The sequence below is a fragment of the Telmatherina bonti genome (genome assembly GCF_933228915.1).
Source record: "Telmatherina bonti genome assembly, chromosome: 13".
Lineage (NCBI taxonomy): Eukaryota > Metazoa > Chordata > Actinopteri > Atheriniformes > Telmatherinidae > Telmatherina > Telmatherina bonti.
The window spans coordinates 35276120-35295163 of NC_136611.1; the positions used below are offsets into that span (position 1 = coordinate 35276120).

Sequence of the window (19044 nt, forward strand, 5' to 3'; positions counted from 1 at the left end):
TCCCTGTGGAGAACAAAACCATTGACAACCAGGAGGACCAGAAACTGCCAAGTTAAATCAAAAAGACAGAAAGAGAGCTACCTGCTGTTAATGTATAAACTTGCTGGATGACTCAGTGACTGTGACACATGCAGAACATTCATGCAGAACATTTAGAGTGGAACCTGTTCAGAGAAGAGAGATCATGCCAATGTGATCCCGCCCGCCTAGGGCTAGAGGCAGGCCAGGAGAACCCAGAGAGACTCATGTTCAACCAGACCAGAGCAGGCCCAGGCCAGCAAGGGCCGATCCCGCCGGGCACCGGCCACCCAAGGCAGACAGAGCGCAGGCCCCAGGGCCCCAAGAGCCCGAGAGCAGCCCCCCGCCCCCACAGGCAGAGGGTACAGCCCACACCGACGGAGGACCAGGATCCCCAGACCACCACCTAGCGGCAGCCAGGTCGCACCCCAGTGCGCCAGCTGCGCTCCCCGGGTACAGGACACCACCCCCCCACCACCAAACCACACACACATATACATGCATACCCCCCCCCCCCCCCCCCACCCCCCCCCCCCCCCCCAACACGCACTCCCCTCTCAGCCCCCATCCACACACCCCTCCGCAATCCACACACATCTCCCATCACATACACAACCCCACCCCACCTCTACTCACTCACCCACATGTGAGGACTTAAATCAGGTCATTAAGAGTAAATCTGATTTCATTGAAACTTCAAAATACAAATAAAAGCAAAAAGGTTTTTAATAAGTTTTAATCGTGATGTGTTTGTGGTAGAAACACATGAGGGCAGCGGGGGACAGGAGCACTCTGTCTTAACTTTAGCTCAATGGTGAGTGGCTTCAAAGTGTGCAAACTAGGTGGGACACCCCACAACTTACAAACTCTGCACACTGCAGCGTCTGCAGACCCAGTTAAAGACATCAGATTCATCCTGTTCCACCAGCTTTAATGTCATCATATAGTCTCCCTCAAGCAGAAAACTTAAAAATGACTTCATGTTATGTGTGTTTAAAATCACAGCCTCTGGCCTTTAACAGATGTGTTGCTAGGCAACAGTCTGACGATGGGCTATGCCCACTGACCTGGTTACGGGGGTGCTGCAGTCATTGAATGCTAGTCGTGTTTTTCTGCAGAAAGAAACTCAAGCCTGCAAGATTACTGGTCTTTTAGGACTGAAATCAGCAACCATGCAGTGGGACAAAAATGACTCCATAAATCCATAAATGAAGTAAAAAGCATCACTTAATGAACTTCACTTGGCATCAAAACCTTTTCATATCAATTTCTTTTCTAAATAAAGTTTTAAAATGCATTTTTAAAATTTAAATGTAAACAAATTAAAAAAGATCAAATTTGTTGATAGGAAAATCCTGAGTTTGAGTTTGGGAAGGAAACATTTTAATGTATCCGAGAAATAAAAACATTTGTCTCACCAAACATTTAACAGTACAGAAAAATAATCTCAAACTTTTGTATCAAAACTTCAGTTTGCTTTGTACTTCCTGCCGTTCTTTCTGTTACCATGACAACAACTTTACAAAAAGAAATTAAGAGCAAAATGTTTTCATAAAAGCTCATCATTAGCAGGTGTGATGCTGCTGAAAACAGAACGTCTGACCAGAGGCACTTCCTGTCTGAACCTGAGACACAAGTCACCTCCGAATGGACCAAATGTTTAGATAAAAACAGGAACCAGAACCACCAAACCCTGGTCAGAACCTCAGAAGTGTAAACCAGAATCAGAGCTCTGCCTCTCGCTGAACATGCTTTTCTTCCTGGTCCAGTCCTGACCAGTTTAAACTGTCCCATGCAGGACCAGTTCTTGTCCAATTAAGACAGTCCTGAATGTATTACAGTTGCTATCAATTTTTCAGAAAAGGACCAAAACCAGTCCAAACTGGTCCAAATAAAAAGTTTGTCCGTTCCAGGTTTAAATCATGTCTGAGTGGATTAAACCAGTCTAGACTGGACCGGAACTGGTTAAAACAGTGTAAACTGACCCAGACAGGGACTGAGGCAGAGACAGACTAGATCTGGTCTAAATGCATTATTCAAAGCTAGTGTCAGCTGGTTTCAATAGGTCAAAACCAGACTCTACACTGTTAACCTGGCAAAACCAGTTCAGAAAGGTCCATACCAGTTTATAAAAGTCTATATCAGCTGAAAACCAGTTAGAACCAGTTCCAGCCAGTTTAGACCAGTAGAACCCAGAGCAGAATGCTGGTGGAGTTTAGCAGGTAAGACAATCCATGAGCTTTAGTGAAAACCAGTCCAAACTGGGCTATCCAAGTCTGTAGCAGTCTTACTGCTACTTGAACCAGTCTGACCTGGTTCTAAACCAGTGGAGTCCAGCGCAGGGTCCCGATGGAGATAAGAGTCTGGCAGGTCGCAGAATCCAGCCAAACAGACTCCACCAGACTGAAGTGCAAGAAGCCCAGAGCAAATCCACAGCCAACGTCTGACAGGTGATGTTTCCCCAGCAACACCCGGGACACGCCCACCAGGAAGGTCCACAGGTACAGCAGGATCCTGAGGGGCACCTGTGGGACAGATGCTGTGTTACTACCCCCAAAAGACACATCTGGGTCACGTTTAGCAAGCACCTGAACCATGTTGTGCAGTTACAATAACTGTTCACTCGGGGGCACTGTTCCACAAAACCCACCACTGACCGTGAAGACAATCTAGCTCATCCATTGGACAGGATGAAAAACTACTCGTCCACCTCAAGTAAACAATGAAGCAGCAATAAAATGTGTGAAATCTGCGACGGGACTCATTTTTATTACATGTGAACAGTGAAACGTCTTACAGAGGGATAGAGGCCATAAAACTGTCTCCATCCCGGCGTCCAGAACAGCCAGAGGGGTCTTCTGCTGCTGGTTCTGATTCAGGATCAGACAACACAGAAACTGGGTGGACCTGCTTTATGCAGCGTTCTCAGAGGTTTTATATACATGGGTCGGGTTTGAACATCCTGACGGGTTCAGCTGGTTCTGATGGGTAATCAAACCAAATACATGGGGGGGTCGAGGGAAAAAAACATGTATCTCTGGATTGTGCCTCTAGGTGGCGCAGTCTGGAGAGACAGGAAAAAGCCCCTCCTACACTTAAGCACAAGACACACACACAGTCCAGGGAGGCAGTGAGTCAGGAGAGGAGGGGCAAGTGATGGTTGAGGAGGGGGACAGAGTGTCTATGAACATGTCTTCTTCTGTTCTCAGGGGGGGTTGCACCGGCCCAAGGCTGGGAAGCTGAATCCACATATGAGGAAAACAATTTGCCCTCAGCCTTGACTCCATAGCAGGTCTCAGGCTGGCAGCTACAGACAGCCGAATGAGGGGGTCAATTTCCACCGATCCTAGCAGACATCTTCTCCATTCATTCATTCATTCATTCATTCATTCATTTTCTGAACCGCTTATTCCAATTCAGGGTCGCGGGGAAGCTGAAGCCTATCCCAGCCGGCTTTGGGCGACAGGCAGGGTACACCCTGGACAGCTCGCCAGTCCATCGCAGGGCACATCTTCTCCATGTTGGAATCAATTCTGCGTACCAGCTCCAGAACCGAGACAAGACTGCCAGTCTGGGCTAAATTGGTATCTTGCTTACAGTCGAGTCTGTGCACTGCTAGCTTGGCCCATACCGTTGCAGAATTCAGGCAGCCTGCCAGTTGTTGCGAGAATCTCACGGGTCTTCAGGTAGATCAGAACTCCAGAATCGCAATCACCAATAATCCAAAAATATAAACATCCTTCACGTCCTCAGACTCAGAGGACAGAACCGCCAGACACATCGGTCTCCACCGATGAGTCCTGAACGTATCCAGCCGGAAACGTCCCCACAGGACATGCGGGCTCCCCTCTGCCCGATCTCCGGGACGAGAAAATTTGATAGATTGTGTTGAGAGACCAGCCAATAAGATCCATGATGTAAAAATGGGTAAAACTGAACCCAAGTAGGACTTTTGGCCTTGTTGTGCAGAACATGTTTTAATTTAGTCTTTTGACTGATGATTTAGTCTGTAAAGGTTTGCTATATAATTGTGTAAACAAAATAAGGAGTGGTATCTAAATAAGCCTTGGGCTTACTACTGCTCCGTCTCAAACAAGGTACACTGTCACGCAAATGTGAATTTTTGTTCTTGTACTGTATTTGTGTTTGAGATAAATAAATATTTTTTTAAAAAAACATGTTTTCTGAACACATACTGTTTGCTTTGTTTTCCTCCTCACAAACAAATCATCTGCATCATTCCCAACATCTACTTCATGCTTTGATACAATTGGCAGATGTCACTTTCTGTTTGGTCCGAAGGGTTTCCATGTTTTCCTGCAGGGTTTCAATGGACAGTCTATGCAAGCCAACTGAGACTCTAAGCCAACTAGCAGACCAGAGTTTGCTCTACAGCAGAGTGCGGTTGGTGTTCATACTGCGCTATCCTTGGAACCAGACTAAACAGCAGCAGTGTGAACATGGCCTGAAAGTAATAACCGCCAATCTCATTATTTTCATTTACGATCCTTAAAGAACCTTTTGGAAAGTAGAGCTAGATATAATCTATCTAGATCTTCTCCTTAAGGACCATCCATTCAGAGTGAATGTTTCCTGAATCATCTGCATCATTTGTTCCGGTCTCTTGCGGACGTGTACCCGTCCACTGGAGATGGAGTAGTATCAGGAGCTCGTCAGGAGCAGTGTTTGGCAGTACAGCTTACATGCAACCATGCCCTCCAGTGGACAGATTGGTTTTCAGGCTTTCTGGTTTTTCTTTGGTGTCATACCTGATCCGGTTTTTACCCGAATGAGTCCAGTATGAACATCAGGCGAGGCAGCCAGATATTCACCATGTTGATCTACATTATGTCCTGCTCTGGTCTGCATGAAAAGAACTGGACCACTTACTGGACTCACAGCCAGTTTCACGTCTTTGGTCCACACCCTCCTCCAACACCCTATCCATGGAGGCGGAGCAGGGTTAGTTTAAAGTGGACCAAGCAACTGTCTGAATTCTCCCAAAAGTATATTTTCAAATTGTTTAAAGTGACCGTGACAAACTGACCGCCAGCACCAGGTGGTTCAGCAGGAACTTGCACACCATGACGGCTCGGCTGGCGTGGGCTGCTGGGAAAGAATACATGTCCATGGCAATGTAGTCCAGAAACCCTGGAGGCAAATCCCACGGTCCTCTGCGTTTCACCAGCTTCTGCATTCCAGCAACCGTCATCAGGTCGAGGATCAGGGCTGCAGAGAGACAGGCAGAGAACAGGTCAGTCCTTTTCACACTTTGGCATGTGCCAAATATCATGGTTTTTATTTAGGTTTCCATGGTAACAGATCAGAGCATTGGCATGAATCTGAAGTTCCAGCTGAGCAGCTTTCATGTGGACCACATCATCCCGTCTGTGTGTCGGTCGTCTCACCCAGCAGCAGGTTGATAAGGACTTCCTGTCCAGCCAGAGTGTTGCTCCTCCACAGGCAGAACAGGGTCCCACATATCCAGGGGAGGGCATGTCCCGTGAGGGCCAGCAGAGTCACAATAGAGCGTAAAGGGGCCCCAGCGCTGTGGGCCCCAACGCACATGCCCAGACGTTTAGACAGGCTGATGTCGATGGCGAGAAGGGAGCTGATGGCGATGCCTCGGAACGTTGGGTTTAGCTGCATGCAGTCCTGCTCCGGCCAGCGGGACCCATCCTTCACCCCCCCATCTGCTGCATCCCCCCTGTCAGAGGACTCTCTGGGCCCCCTGAGAGACAGAGACTCATGTTCAACCAGACCAGATTTACAGGACCAGATTTAAAGCCTGAAAAGCCCCTTCAGATGCACAGTATGACACAGTACAGCACAGCACGGTACAGCACAGCACGGTACAGCACAGCACGGTACAGCACGGTACAGCACAGCACGGTACAGCACGGTACAGCACAGCACGGTACAGCACGGTACAGCACAGCACGGTACAGCACGGTACAGCACAGCACGGTACAGCACGGTAGCACGGTACAGCAAAGCACGGTACAGCACAGCACGGTACAGCAAAGCACGGTACAGCACGGTACGGCACAGCACGGTACAGCACGGTACAGCACAGTACAGCACAGCACGGTACAGCACGGTACAGCACGGTACAGCACAGTACAGCACAGCACGGTACAGCACGGTACAGCACGGTACAGCACAGCAGGGTACAGCACGGTACAGCACAGCAGGGTACAGCACAGCACGGTACAGCACAGCACGGTACAGCACAGCACGGTACAGCACGGTACAGCACAGCACGGTACAGGTACAGCACAGCACGGTACAGCACAGCACGGTACAGCACAGCACGGTACAGCACGGTACGGCACAGCACGGTACAGCACGGTACAGCACGGTACAGCACAGCACGGTACAGCAAAGCACGGTACAGCACGGTACAGCACAGCACGGTACAGCACGGTACAGCACAGCACGGTACAGCAAAGCACGGTACAGCACAGTACAGCACAGCACGGTACAGCACGGTACAGCACGGTACAGGACAGCACGGTACAGCACGGTACAGCACAGCAGGGTACAGCACGGTACAGCACGGTACAGCACAGCACGGTACAGCACGGTACAGCACAGCAGGGTACAGCACGGTACAGCACAGCACGGTACAGCACGGTACAGCACAGCAGGGTACAGCACGGTACAGCACGGTACAGCACAGCAGGGTACAGCACAGTACAGCACAGCACAGTACAGTACAGCACGGTACAGCACAGCAGGGTACAGCACAGTACAGCACAGCACAGTACAGTACAGCACGGTACAGCACAGCAGGGTACAGCACGGTACAGCACGGTACAGCACAGCCGGGTACAGCACGGTACAGCACAGCCGGGTACAGCACGGTACAGCACGGTACAGCACAGCCGGGTACAGCACGGTACAGCACAGCAGGGTACAGCACAGCAGGGTACAGCACAGCAGGGTACAGCACAGTACAGCACAGCACAGTACAGCACAGCAGGGTACAGCACAGTACAGCACGGTACAGCACAGCAGGGTACAGCACGGTACAGCACAGCACGGTACAGCACGGTACAGCACAGCAGGGTACACAGCAGGGTACAGTACAGCACGGTACAGCACAGCAGGGTACAGCACGGTACAGCACAGCACGGTACAGCACAGCAGGGTACAGCACAGTACAGCACAGCACAGCACAGTACAGCACGGCACAGCACAGCAGGGTACAGCATAGTACAGCACGGTACAGCACAGCAGGGTACAGCACGGTACAGCACAGCACGGTACAGCACAGCACGGTACAGTACAGCACGGTACAGCACGGTACAGCACAGCACAGTACAGTACAGCAGGGTACAGCACAGCACAGTACAGTACAGCAGGGTACAGCACAGCACGGTACAGCACGGTACAGCACAGCACGGTACAGCACGGTACAGCACAGCACGGTACAGCACAGCACGGTACAGCACGGTACAGCACAGCACGGTACAGCACGGTAGCACGGTACAGCAAAGCACGGTACAGCACGGTACAGCACAGCAGGGTACAGCACAGTACAGCACAGCAGGGTACAGCACAGTACAGCACGGTACAGCACAGTACAGCACGGCAGGGTACAGCACGGTACAGCACAGCACGGTACAGCACAGCAGGGTACAGCATAGTACAGCACGGTACAGCACAGCAGGGTACAGCACGGTACAGCACAGCACGGTACAGCACAGCACGGTACAGTACAGCACGGTACAGCAGGGTACAGCACAGCACGGTACAGCACAGCCGGGTACAGCACGGTACAGCACAGCAGGGTACAGCACGGTACAGCACAGCACGGTACAGCACAGCAGGGTACAGCACAGTACAGTACAGCACGGTACAGCACAGCAGGGTACAGCACAGTACAGCACGGTACAGCACAGCAGGGTACGGCACGGTACAGCACAGCAGGGTACAGCACGGTACAGCACAGCACGGTACAGCACAGCACGGTACAGCACGGTACAGCACAGCACGGTACAGCACAGCACGGTACAGCACAGCAGGGTACAGCACAGCACAGTACAGCACGGTACAGCACAGCAGGGTACAGCACAGTACAGCACGGTACAGCACAGCACGGTACAGCACAGCACGGTACAGCACAGCAGGGTACAGCACGGTACAGCACAGCAGGGTACAGCACGGTACAGCACGGTACAGCACAGCAGGGTACAGCACAGTACAGCACGGTACAGCACAGCACGGTACAGCACAGCAGGGTACAGCACGGTACAGCACAGCAGGGTACAGCACAGTACAGCACGGTACAGCACAGCACGGTACAGCACAGCACGGTACAGCACAGCACGGTACAGCACAGCAGGGTACAGCACGGTACAGCACGGTACAGCACAGCAGGGTACAGCACAGTACAGCACGGTACAGCACAGCACAGTACAGTACAGCACGGTACAGCACGGTACAGCACAGCAGGGTACAGCACAGCAGGGTACAGCACAGCAGGGTACAGCACGGTACAGCACAGCACGGTACAGCACGGTACAGCACGGTACAGCACAGCAGGGTACAGCACGGTACAGCACGGTACAGCACAGCAGGGTACAGCACAGCAGGGTACAGCACGGTACAGCACGGTACAGCACGGTACAGCACAGCAGGGTACAGCACGGTACAGCACGGTACAGCACAGCAGGGTACAGCACAGTACAGCACGGTACAGCACAGCACAGTACAGTACAGCACGGTACAGCACGGTACAGCACAGCAGGGTACAGCACAGCAGGGTACAGCACAGCAGGGTACAGCACGGTACAGCACAGCAGGGTACAGCACAGTACAGCACGGTACAGCACAGCACAGTACAGTACAGCACGGTACAGCACGGTACAGCACAGCACGGTACAGCACGGTACAGCACAGCACGGTACAGCACAGCACAGCACGGTACAGCACAGCACGGTACAGCACAGTACAGCACAGCACAGTACAGTACAGTACAGCACGGTACAGCACGGTACAGCACGGTACAGCACGGTACAGCACAGCACGGTACAGCACAGTACAGCACAGCACAGTACAGTACAGTACAGTACAGCATGGCATGGCAGGAACACTGTCAATATGATTTCTTTTGTTTGTACAGTTTAACTGGACAATTTCTACCATATGATATTATTAATTCCTCCATGAATGCATCTACACCATTTTCTTTGTACACATTTTCCAGTTTTTTGCCACTAAGTCTTCCTTAAGCGCTTTCAGACCCTTTTCCCCTCCTGTGTCCTGTTCTGATGTCCTGCTGATATTTCCTGAAGCTGCGTTCATAAACTGTTAAAACTGGTAGGTGCTCACTGATATCATTTATTGTATCATTTCTGACATCATTTGTGAATATATTATTAATTAATGTTGCACAATGAGCGGTTATCCTGCTGGGGCTCTGGAGTTTTGCATTCACACTTGAACTGTACGTACTGATTAATCCATCTGTCATTGTATGATCATTTGGATTTAACAATGAGCCTGGTCTATATAAACAACTAATGATTACATTTTTTATTTCTTCATGCAAATTTCTACTGATAAACATCCGAGGACATCATCTATAACAGTTGACATGTCTTTCACAAGCTGAAAGTCCAAATCTTCATCCACATACGCAGCTACTCCTGCTTGTTTTGTCTGTTTATGGAACTGAATTTATAACCACTTCAAAGTCAGTCACTTTGTCCTTGTTAATACATGACATGCAAATTATTTTAAATGGTTGTGAAACCTGTTGTAAGTATTAATGTTTATGAAATTTGAAAACAAATAATTGACAGTTTTCCATTTGCATTGACATTCTGGTTGAACTGATAATCTGTTTGATACCTGCAGTTATTACTGACAGAGGAGATTATTATCCAGATCTGTATCATATTCCAAATCCTGTATATTACATCCGTGTTCATTTTCGTCACTGAGTCATGTGGTTACTTTTGATCGATGTAGGAGAGAGAGATCCTTCCACGTGTGTCATGATGTGTCCGATTTTATATTCCAATATCCGGTTTATGATGCTCCTTAATATTTGTCAAGATGTTTGTCTGGAACAAGGTCCTGAGTTTGTTTAGATCCATGTGAAACACCCGTATGTCTGCATGCTTCTTTGAGATGGAATTGATCATGATGTTAATTTATCTCAAGTTATTTCCTTTTCCTTTTCTACTTGTTTAAATCATAATTAATGGGATTATTCCTCATGTAGTAAAAGGTTTATTCTTATCTGCATATCAGGTGTACACCGTCATAACTCCAAACTGCAGACTAACCGGATAACACCATGTTTCTGAGAAGCAGCACAAAGTTCTGTTTTCTAGCTAAAGGCTAGCTTCATTCTGCCCACGTCACTGCTCCAGTCCAGGCTGGCTGGAGCCCCCCAGCTGGCCAGGGGGGTTAGAACAGCTAGGCCTGTTAATGTGCAACTAACTATGTCTAACCCAGCATCTTCTTCATCCTGTCTCTTCCCTGAGACCTCTCCAGCTGGTAATAGTCAGTCTTCTTTTTCCTATCTCCATCTCTGTGTTCGTCTCTGATGGCGTTTCTGTGATGAGTCATCATGGTGTGTTTAAAGTCTGCTGGCGTCCAGTTTGTGGTGTGAGGTGAAACTCAGCTGTGGTGTAAGATCTGTGAGGTTCGGTCTCTAATGGTCCTGATGCCGCCGGCTTCAGCAAAGTTTGTACAAAATGTTGTGAAAACAGGTGAGAAACCAGTCAGGAAGTGTAGTGGTGCTACTGGTTGCTTGTTTCTGATGTTTCTGCTTTTATCTGAAAAACTCAAACATGTTCAGTAGAGACAGAAAAACCCCTGCGGGACACAAGCTGTCCTCTCCGCTCCGGTCCAGGTCTAAAACCCGGACTAGGACCCATGAAGAATTTCTCTCTGTCCTGTTCTGGTCCAGGACTGGGTTTCGGACAGGGGTGCCCAGCTCTGGTCCTCGAGGACCACAATCCTGGAGGATTTCCATGTATCCCTGCTCCAACACACCTGACTCAAATGAATCTGTCTCTGTGCAGAACTTCATAGGCTGTTGGATCCATTAATCCAGGTGTGTTGGAGCGGGATACATGGAACCCCTGCAGGACAGCGGTCCTGGAGGACCGACTTTGGGCCCCGCTGGTCTAGGATCAGGTCTGGTTGTAGTCTAAATGTCAGCAGGCTGTCAGTGGGTGGTGTCTCTGGGTCTTACCTCCCTCCTGCGTCTTCCTGCTGACTCTGCTGTCTGAAAACGGGTCTCCTCGGACCGCCGCCACCCCCCCGGCCCTCCCCCGCCACCTGCTCTCTGCGAGGCGGCTGGTTTAGGGACATAAACTCTGGTCGGTTCAGGACGTTGTTCCGGTCTCTGGCCCGGCTGCGGGTCTGGCTGCCGGGCATGACGGTCTGAGGACGGTCTGAAGACGGTCTGAAGACGGTCCACCGGCGGAGAGGTTTGCAGGACTGTGACAGATCCGGTCTGAGACTCTGAGGGGACTCCGCTATTAATAGATCAACTGGCCTTCTTCTTCTGCTGTCAGCTGTTCAGTGTGTGTGTGTGTGTGTGTGTGTGTGTGTGTGTGTGTGTGTGTGTGTGTTGGGAGGGTTGTGGGTAAAAAGAGAAACAGAGTGTTGCGTTAAAGGGACAAACCTCCAGTTTTCATGCTGAACATCAGCTGGTCCTCCATTCTGCAGGATTCTGGTTTCCTTATCCAGGACTGCAGGACCTGTTGGGTCTGCAGGACCGGTCTGGACAGCAGGACCTGTTGGGACAGCAGGACCGGTCTGGACTGCAGGACCGGTCTGGACAGCAGGACCTGTTGGGTCTGCAGGACCGGTCTGGACTGCAGGACTGGTCTGGACAGCAGGACCTGTTGGGTCTGCAGGACCGGTCTGGACAGCAGGACCTGTTGGGACAGCAGGACCGGTCTGGACAGCAGGACCTGTTGGGACAGCAGGACCGGTCTGGACTGCAGGACCGGTCTGGACAGCAGGACCTGTTGGGTCTGCAGGACCGGTCTGGACTGCAGGACTGGTCTGGACAGCAGGACCTGTTGGGTCTGCAGGACCGGTCTGGACAGCAGGACCTGTTGGGTCTGCAGGACCGGTCTGGACAGCAGGACCTGTTGGGACAGCAGGACCGGTCTGGACTGCAGGACCGGTCTGGACAGCAGGACCTGTTGGGTCTGCAGGACCGGTCTGGACTGCAGGACTGGTCTGGACAGCAGGACCTGTTGGGTCTGCAGGACCGGTCTGGACAGCAGGACCTGTTGGGTCTGCAGGACCGGTCTGGTTTTCATTTAAGTCCAAATCTGCGCCGTTTCTTTGAAGCTTTTTTTTCCATTTGTACTTTTCACGTTTTAATGTTTTTTCATGTCAAGTTATTTTTGTCGTCTCTTTTGTTTTTAACTTCTGCTTCTAATTTTCTAAAGTTCCAATGTTTCAGTGAAGCACTCTGAATCACCGTTCTAGGACTGGTCGGATCCTCCAGTCAGGATTCGGTTTTCTGGGACCCGATGGGGGGATCAGAGGAAACCAGATTGACAGAAAAGCTTCAGGGGGAGAAAAGATGAAACGCCTCCTTTCAGAAGTCACAGTTTCCATCAGCTTGATGGAGCGAGAATCCAGATTGTTCTGGTTTTCCGGATGATTCCAGTCCGTTCCAGCTGAATCCAAGGAGTCCGGTTTTTATTGTCTCCAGATTTTTCCACAGAAGACAGATTAGAATAAACTTTATTTTACAAGCTGCTTTAACAAACAGAAGATAGGATCACCTTTGTTTTATTGCAGATGCAGTTTAAACCAAACCGGTTCAAACTGGAATTTAATTTTTTCACAAAAGAAACTGAAGATAAAAATAACTCGACCAATAAGCAGCTAAAACACGGTCCGAACACCCGAAGCAGCCGCCGTCGCTCCTGGTCACTCTGAAGAGTCTCCAGACTGCTGCGGCGACGGTTCATATGTCTCCACTTTCTCTCCCTCGGCTTCCCGTTAAATCAGTTTACATTTTTTCTCCTCACATAAAACCAAGCTCCATCGTATATTCCACAGTCAGACTGCAGGTCTACTTGTGGTTCCAGAGTCTCAGAGTACGATGGGAGGAAATCAGGAGCCTGTCTTATGGAACCAGATCCAGTCTGGGTTCAGGAGGCAGACTCCCTCTCTACCTTTAGGATCAAGCTGTCCTTCATGATAAATCTCATAGTTAGGGGGTCCAGCCATCCATTAGTGATGCTGCCATGGAGACGTCCCATGATGCACAGAGCTCTTCCATGTAGAAACACGCCACAGCATCGGCATCATCAACATTTCTCCTCGTTCTGCAGGTCTGCCTGGAAAAAAGCTGGATCATACTGGTCTCCATTCCCAGTCCTCTCCATCCCAACCAGTCCAGCAGGAGGCTGCCCTCCCTGAACCGGTTCTGCTGCAGGTTTTTCCTTCCCACTGTCGCCTCGTGCAGCTCAGGATGGAGACTGGATCCAAGTCCAGATTTGATGCAGTCAGTTGGTTTCTATTAGCTAGGCTGTTTATAATGAACCAGGCTGAATCGGTGTGTCTGTGAAGTGTCCTCAGATGACGTTGTTGTGAAGTGGTGTGATCCAAAAAAATTTAATTAAATGTTCACTTCACGTACCCTTCTGTCGAGACACACACGTTGACGTTTCCTGACATCATGTAAAGGCCAAAGAGGCTGTTTTTGGTGATTTTTTTCACGTTTTAAAGCCAAATGTTTCATTGTGTTTTCAGATGACGCAAAAATAAGACGTATGAGTAAAGAATGTACCCGCAGCCGGTACCCACCACCAATACCAATACCAGCATCAGTATCTGCTCAATACCAGGCGTGTGTACTCGTACTTGGTATTAATAAAAGTGTACCGATACCACACCAGTCAAGCTAGCACAGATGTGTGTGATGATATGCTTCGGACGTGTTTTAAAAGAAATAAATGCCTTGAATGTAAAATGTGACATTTTTTTGTTACATTAAAAGTGAGATCATTGTTTCAGCGTCACACATTTATAGTTGTATTTAGGCCAAATGTTCCAAACCAGAATAAAACTTGTTGAAATTGTTAGATCTGTAATGTTATTATATTTGTATTGGTGAGGTAAATTCAGAAAGGATGGGTCATTTATTACAACCTGATGAAATCTTACACAGTTATAACAGCAGTAATAACCACAGTCACCATAATGTTCACATAAACAGATTTGGTATCGGCAAATATCGGCAGATATTCAAATTTCAGATATCGGTATCAGATTGGAACTCCCAAAAAGTGGATCGGTGCATCGCTACTTCTCTACATGGAAGGTAGGCTGAGAAACTTCTCCACACGGTGAATATGTGGAGAGATATGTGGATGGATAGAAATTATGGTTAATATATATGTGGCTCCACCTCACTCTCCTGGTGGCTCTTTGGTTTAATCATGTGGGTTTTCTACACATGATTTTATATATATATATATATATATATATATATATATATATATATATATATATATATATATATATATATATATATATATATATATATATATATATATATATATATATATATATATATATATATATATATATATATATATATATATATATATATATATATATATATTACATTGTTATCTACCGTGTAGAGAAGTTTCTTTTAGCCTATCTACCATGTGAAGAAGTTTCTCATCTGTGTGTGTCTGTCTGTGCATACACACTACACACACCAGTCAACTCCCCCAGTCAATAATCCAACATTTATAAATGACAGCATCTATAAATACCATATCACTATCATGCCATTATTATAATAGCAATAAGTAATAATAATAATAAGTATACACAAGCATACATGTGTAACTACATACAGACCAGCATACATACATATATATCTGAATATGAAGTGTATATACACGTATATGTATATTTTATACATATTATATAGTCTGTAGGTATTGATATTTTATTGTTATTTTATTTATTGTATTTTGCACCTCTTTTTCATATTGTTTAACTAATGGTTCAATTTTTTTGTTTACTTCGGTATACCTGTTGTTTATTCATGTTAATGCGATACCTGTGTACCTACCTTATTACCATAACAAGAACATTTCCTCACAGGATTAATTGTGTACTGATCTGGTTCTTTAGCGAGGGACAGTGGTTTAGATTATTTACTCATGCCCATCTAAGTGGGTAATTTTCAAAGTTACCATCTTCATCCATCCACATACTGACAAACTGTCATGATGTGTGTTCTGTATATTTAGTTCTGGTGCTCCCTGTTTAGTTCCCTTGTGTCTTGTGTCTTGTTTCTTGTTTAGTTTCTGTTTATTAGATTCACCTGATCTCATTTGAGACTTCTACTGGCTTTCCTCAGCAATCAGTGTCCCACGACTTCCCCATATATCACAGCTTATATTTGTTGATTTTAATAAAGTCACCTCAAAAGAAAAGTATTGTTCAGACTGGTTTAGACCATAGACTGTATATGAAAGATGGACGGAGCCTCCGGCGGTTAAAAGTGAAGCCGATGCGGAAGTGCATAAAACTGCAGTTCCCCCTTCATCCACTAGGGGCTGCAAAACAGAGCAAATCCCCATAGACTCCCATGTTAAAAAGACCAACTTCACAGCAGAAATAAACATGTTTACAGCAGAAATAAACATGTTTACAGCAGGAATAAACATGTTTACAGCAGAAATAAACATGTTTACAGCAGAAATAAACATGTTTACAGCAGAAATAAACATGTTTACAGCAGGAAAAAACATGTTTACAGCAGAAATAAACATGTTTACAGCCTGATTCAAAAATCCATTTTCAGTTTAATAGGTCAGGTTTACCTTCATGACAACTGTGGGGGGAGTGAATTTTTTTCTAACTCGCCCGTTTAAAAGTAATTTAATCATGAAGTTCAGCATATTTAGGGGCGTGTCCTTTTGATTGACAGGTTCCTGATCTCCCACTTCAAGTCAGAAGAACGTAGAACAACCGCGGTTTTTAGCCGGTTAACGACATGACTTAATGTTAGCCCGCTTACCTCCGTTAGCTGGTTAGCTCCTCTTATCTCCGGGTTAGCTCAGTTAGCTCAAAGCTCGGAGTTCGCTCGATGTCAATCATCCGCCATGACACTCACAGCCCCCCTCTCAGCTCCACCTCTTTGCCCATATTTGTATTTTCCGGGCGAGACGACACGCATGTCCCTGCCAGGATGGTGATGGTAGGAACCGCCCACCGAGCTTCAATTCAGCTCTTCAGAAACCTACGGGTGACATCATGGAGGCTCCGCCCATCTTTTTATATACAGTCTATGGCTTAGCTCAGGGGTCAGCAACCCGCGGCTCTGGAGCCGCATGCGGCTCTTTAGCGCCGCCCTAGTGGCTCCCTGGAGCTTTTTCAAAAATGTTTGAAAATGGAACAAGATGGGGGAGGGAAATATATTTTTGTTTTGATCTGGTTCTGTAGGAGGACAAACATGACACAAACATTCTTAACGTTTCCCAATGCTGTAAAAATGTGTAGAATAAATATTAAATTTCATCATTTCTGTCAAGGAAGATTTGCGTCATCGCCTGCGACACATGTAGCCTGTCAGCAGGGCGGGAGGAGGCAGGTGGCGTTGTAAACAAACCAGCGGCTGTGTGATGGGACATGGATCCCAAAGGGAAAAAGAGAAAATTAACCGAGGAGAACAGAGGATTCAACGTTTCTTGGACCGAATCATTTGCATTCATTGCCAATGCGGAAGGATTGCCTGAATGTTTGCTCTGTAGCGAGAAGTTGTCAAACAACAAAAAGAGTCATGTGGAAAGACATTTCCAGGGAAAGCATGCTACATTTGCAGCCAGTACCCAGTTGGGAGTGACACAAACAGTGCGATTGCATCACTTCTGGAGAAATTAGAGAAGCACAAAACTAGATTTAAGTGGATTGTATCTCCAAACTCCACTGCTGCAAGTTTAGTTGCAACCCGGGAGATAATAAAGTGTAGAAAACCGTACACAGATGGTGACTACATGAAGGACTCAGTCATCAGCATATCAGGACACGTATTTCCAGACTTCAGAAACAAAACTGAGATCATACAGAAAATCAGAGACATGCCCCTCTCCGCTAAGACAGTGAAGGAAAGGACCATTAAAATGGCGGCAACATCACCGATCAGCAAATCAAGGACATTAATTCAGCACAAGTTACATCTTACATGTTGAGAAGCTGACCAGTGATGTCCGACAACAGAAGTCACATTAAACGGGGAAGAACATCATCCTTCATAGACACAGACTGAGTAACAAAGTGGATGTTTTTATAAAATGATTTCTGATTTTTGTCAGTATATATGTGGAATGACACTTGGTAATGGTGCTCAGGTCGGAGGATAGCTGCGTTGGTTGCGTGTCTAAAGAGAAGAGGATGCTGCTGCTGCGTTTTACCCTCGTACTGACTTGCTTGGCAGAAATCAAACTGTATTCATTTGATTTGATATACTTTACCTTTTTAAAAGGCTGCTGGTTTATTTTTTATAAATGCAGGCTGCGTTTTATTGGACTCTGTTTGTTGCCCAGATAAGGGGCACGTTATGCACATTTCATTTTGTTTTTTTCGAATTCTTAAAAATAAAAATGACATTAAAAAAAATCAGATTTCTTCATTGCATTGTTTTAATTTGATCAAAGCAACGAAACATAATTCATTAATATAGTAATGAAGTTAAACATGAGGCGGCATCGTACAACCGAGTCGTCACGTGGTGCGTCGTTCTCTACAGGATGTGCAGCGGGGAAAATAAACATTTTATCATCAAGGCTCATTATGTATTTGTAGCCAACTTAGTCATTTTGATAGCAGGCTAATATAGATACATAAAGCATGTGTTGCCTTCATGATAAGGCTTATATTAGGCTTTTATTATTTGCGGCTCCAGAGATATTTGTTTTTTGGTTTTTTTGTCCAATATGGCTCTTTCAACATTTTGGGTTGCCGACCCCTGAGTTAGACGCACAACGCTTGCTGTAGCCAAAAAAAAAACAAAACAAAACGGAATTGTCCTTTAATTGACAGACTAATGTTGCGTACTGGATTGAACCAATACGGGATGCATTTTGGATTATTTCCTCATGTTAGTAGAGATTTGTGTAATTACAGCTTCATGTTGCCTAATTAGCTAAATTCTATGCAATGTTGCACAACAAAGAATGTATTCATTTCTAATAAAGCATTTCAATCTTTAAGTTTGTTTAATTGATTACTTGATCACTCTTTTAAGACACTAGCACAAATCATACCACTGATGTGGGCGTCCCACCTGCCTGGATTGGGGTTATGGTAGGCGTCATTTTTTCATTTCTGAAAGGTGACAACGCTTGCTGTAGCCCACAACGTCACGCTGCACGTCACGTTGTTCACTCGCTTCCGTGTTTACATTGAAGTGGACGTGACACCAGACAATGAAGGTCAGATGCTGCAGACTAAGTGTTCGGCTGGTCAGTATTTATGAAGACTATTTCTAGATTAAAGATAATATTATAAGTGTTATGGACCAGGCCTGATGCTGTGAAAAACAGAGGAAAAGTGTAAAAGTACTACACTGTTAAATTAGTCTGTAATAAGCTAGATAAGTCTAAATGTAGATCTTTTTATTTTTTAACCCTTTGATGCATAGTGGCCCTGTAGTGGGATGCTATTTACAAGCTTTTTTCTTGCATATTCATGAATGAGGAGGGTATTTTTGTAAATAAACCATTTCAGTGGATGTTAGTGAATCATCCAATACGTTTCCACTCACTGCAGAATAAATAAATAAATAACATAACTGAATGTAATGTAATTACGCAACTTTGCCTTTGCGATAAATAGGAAAAGAAAATGATACAGCTAGATTTTATAGAAGATTTACATAATTATGATTATATATTATTTTATAACTATTTTGTAGAGTAAATTAAAATAAATCATACAAAATTTTAAATATTACTAATTAACAAAAAAAGTATAATTGCATACTTGTAGAGGTAAAATACT

The 19044-nt window shown here is 46.4% G+C and overlaps 1 protein-coding gene across 1 annotated transcript; it reads right to left on the minus strand.

Moving 5' to 3' along the window:
* Positions 1-762: 762 nt before the first annotated feature.
* On the minus strand, positions 763-11497 carry LOC306764085 (inactive phospholipid phosphatase 7-like). Its single transcript, XM_079251112.1, has 4 exons — positions 11237-11497; positions 5427-5749; positions 5066-5247; positions 763-2543 (listed from the first exon to the last, which is right to left on the minus strand). Exons 1-4 carry the CDS (start codon positions 11419-11421, stop codon positions 2337-2339), a joined length of 897 nt encoding a protein of 298 aa, XP_079107238.1. The 5' UTR covers positions 11422-11497; the 3' UTR covers positions 763-2336.
* Positions 11498-19044: the final 7547 nt, after the last annotated feature.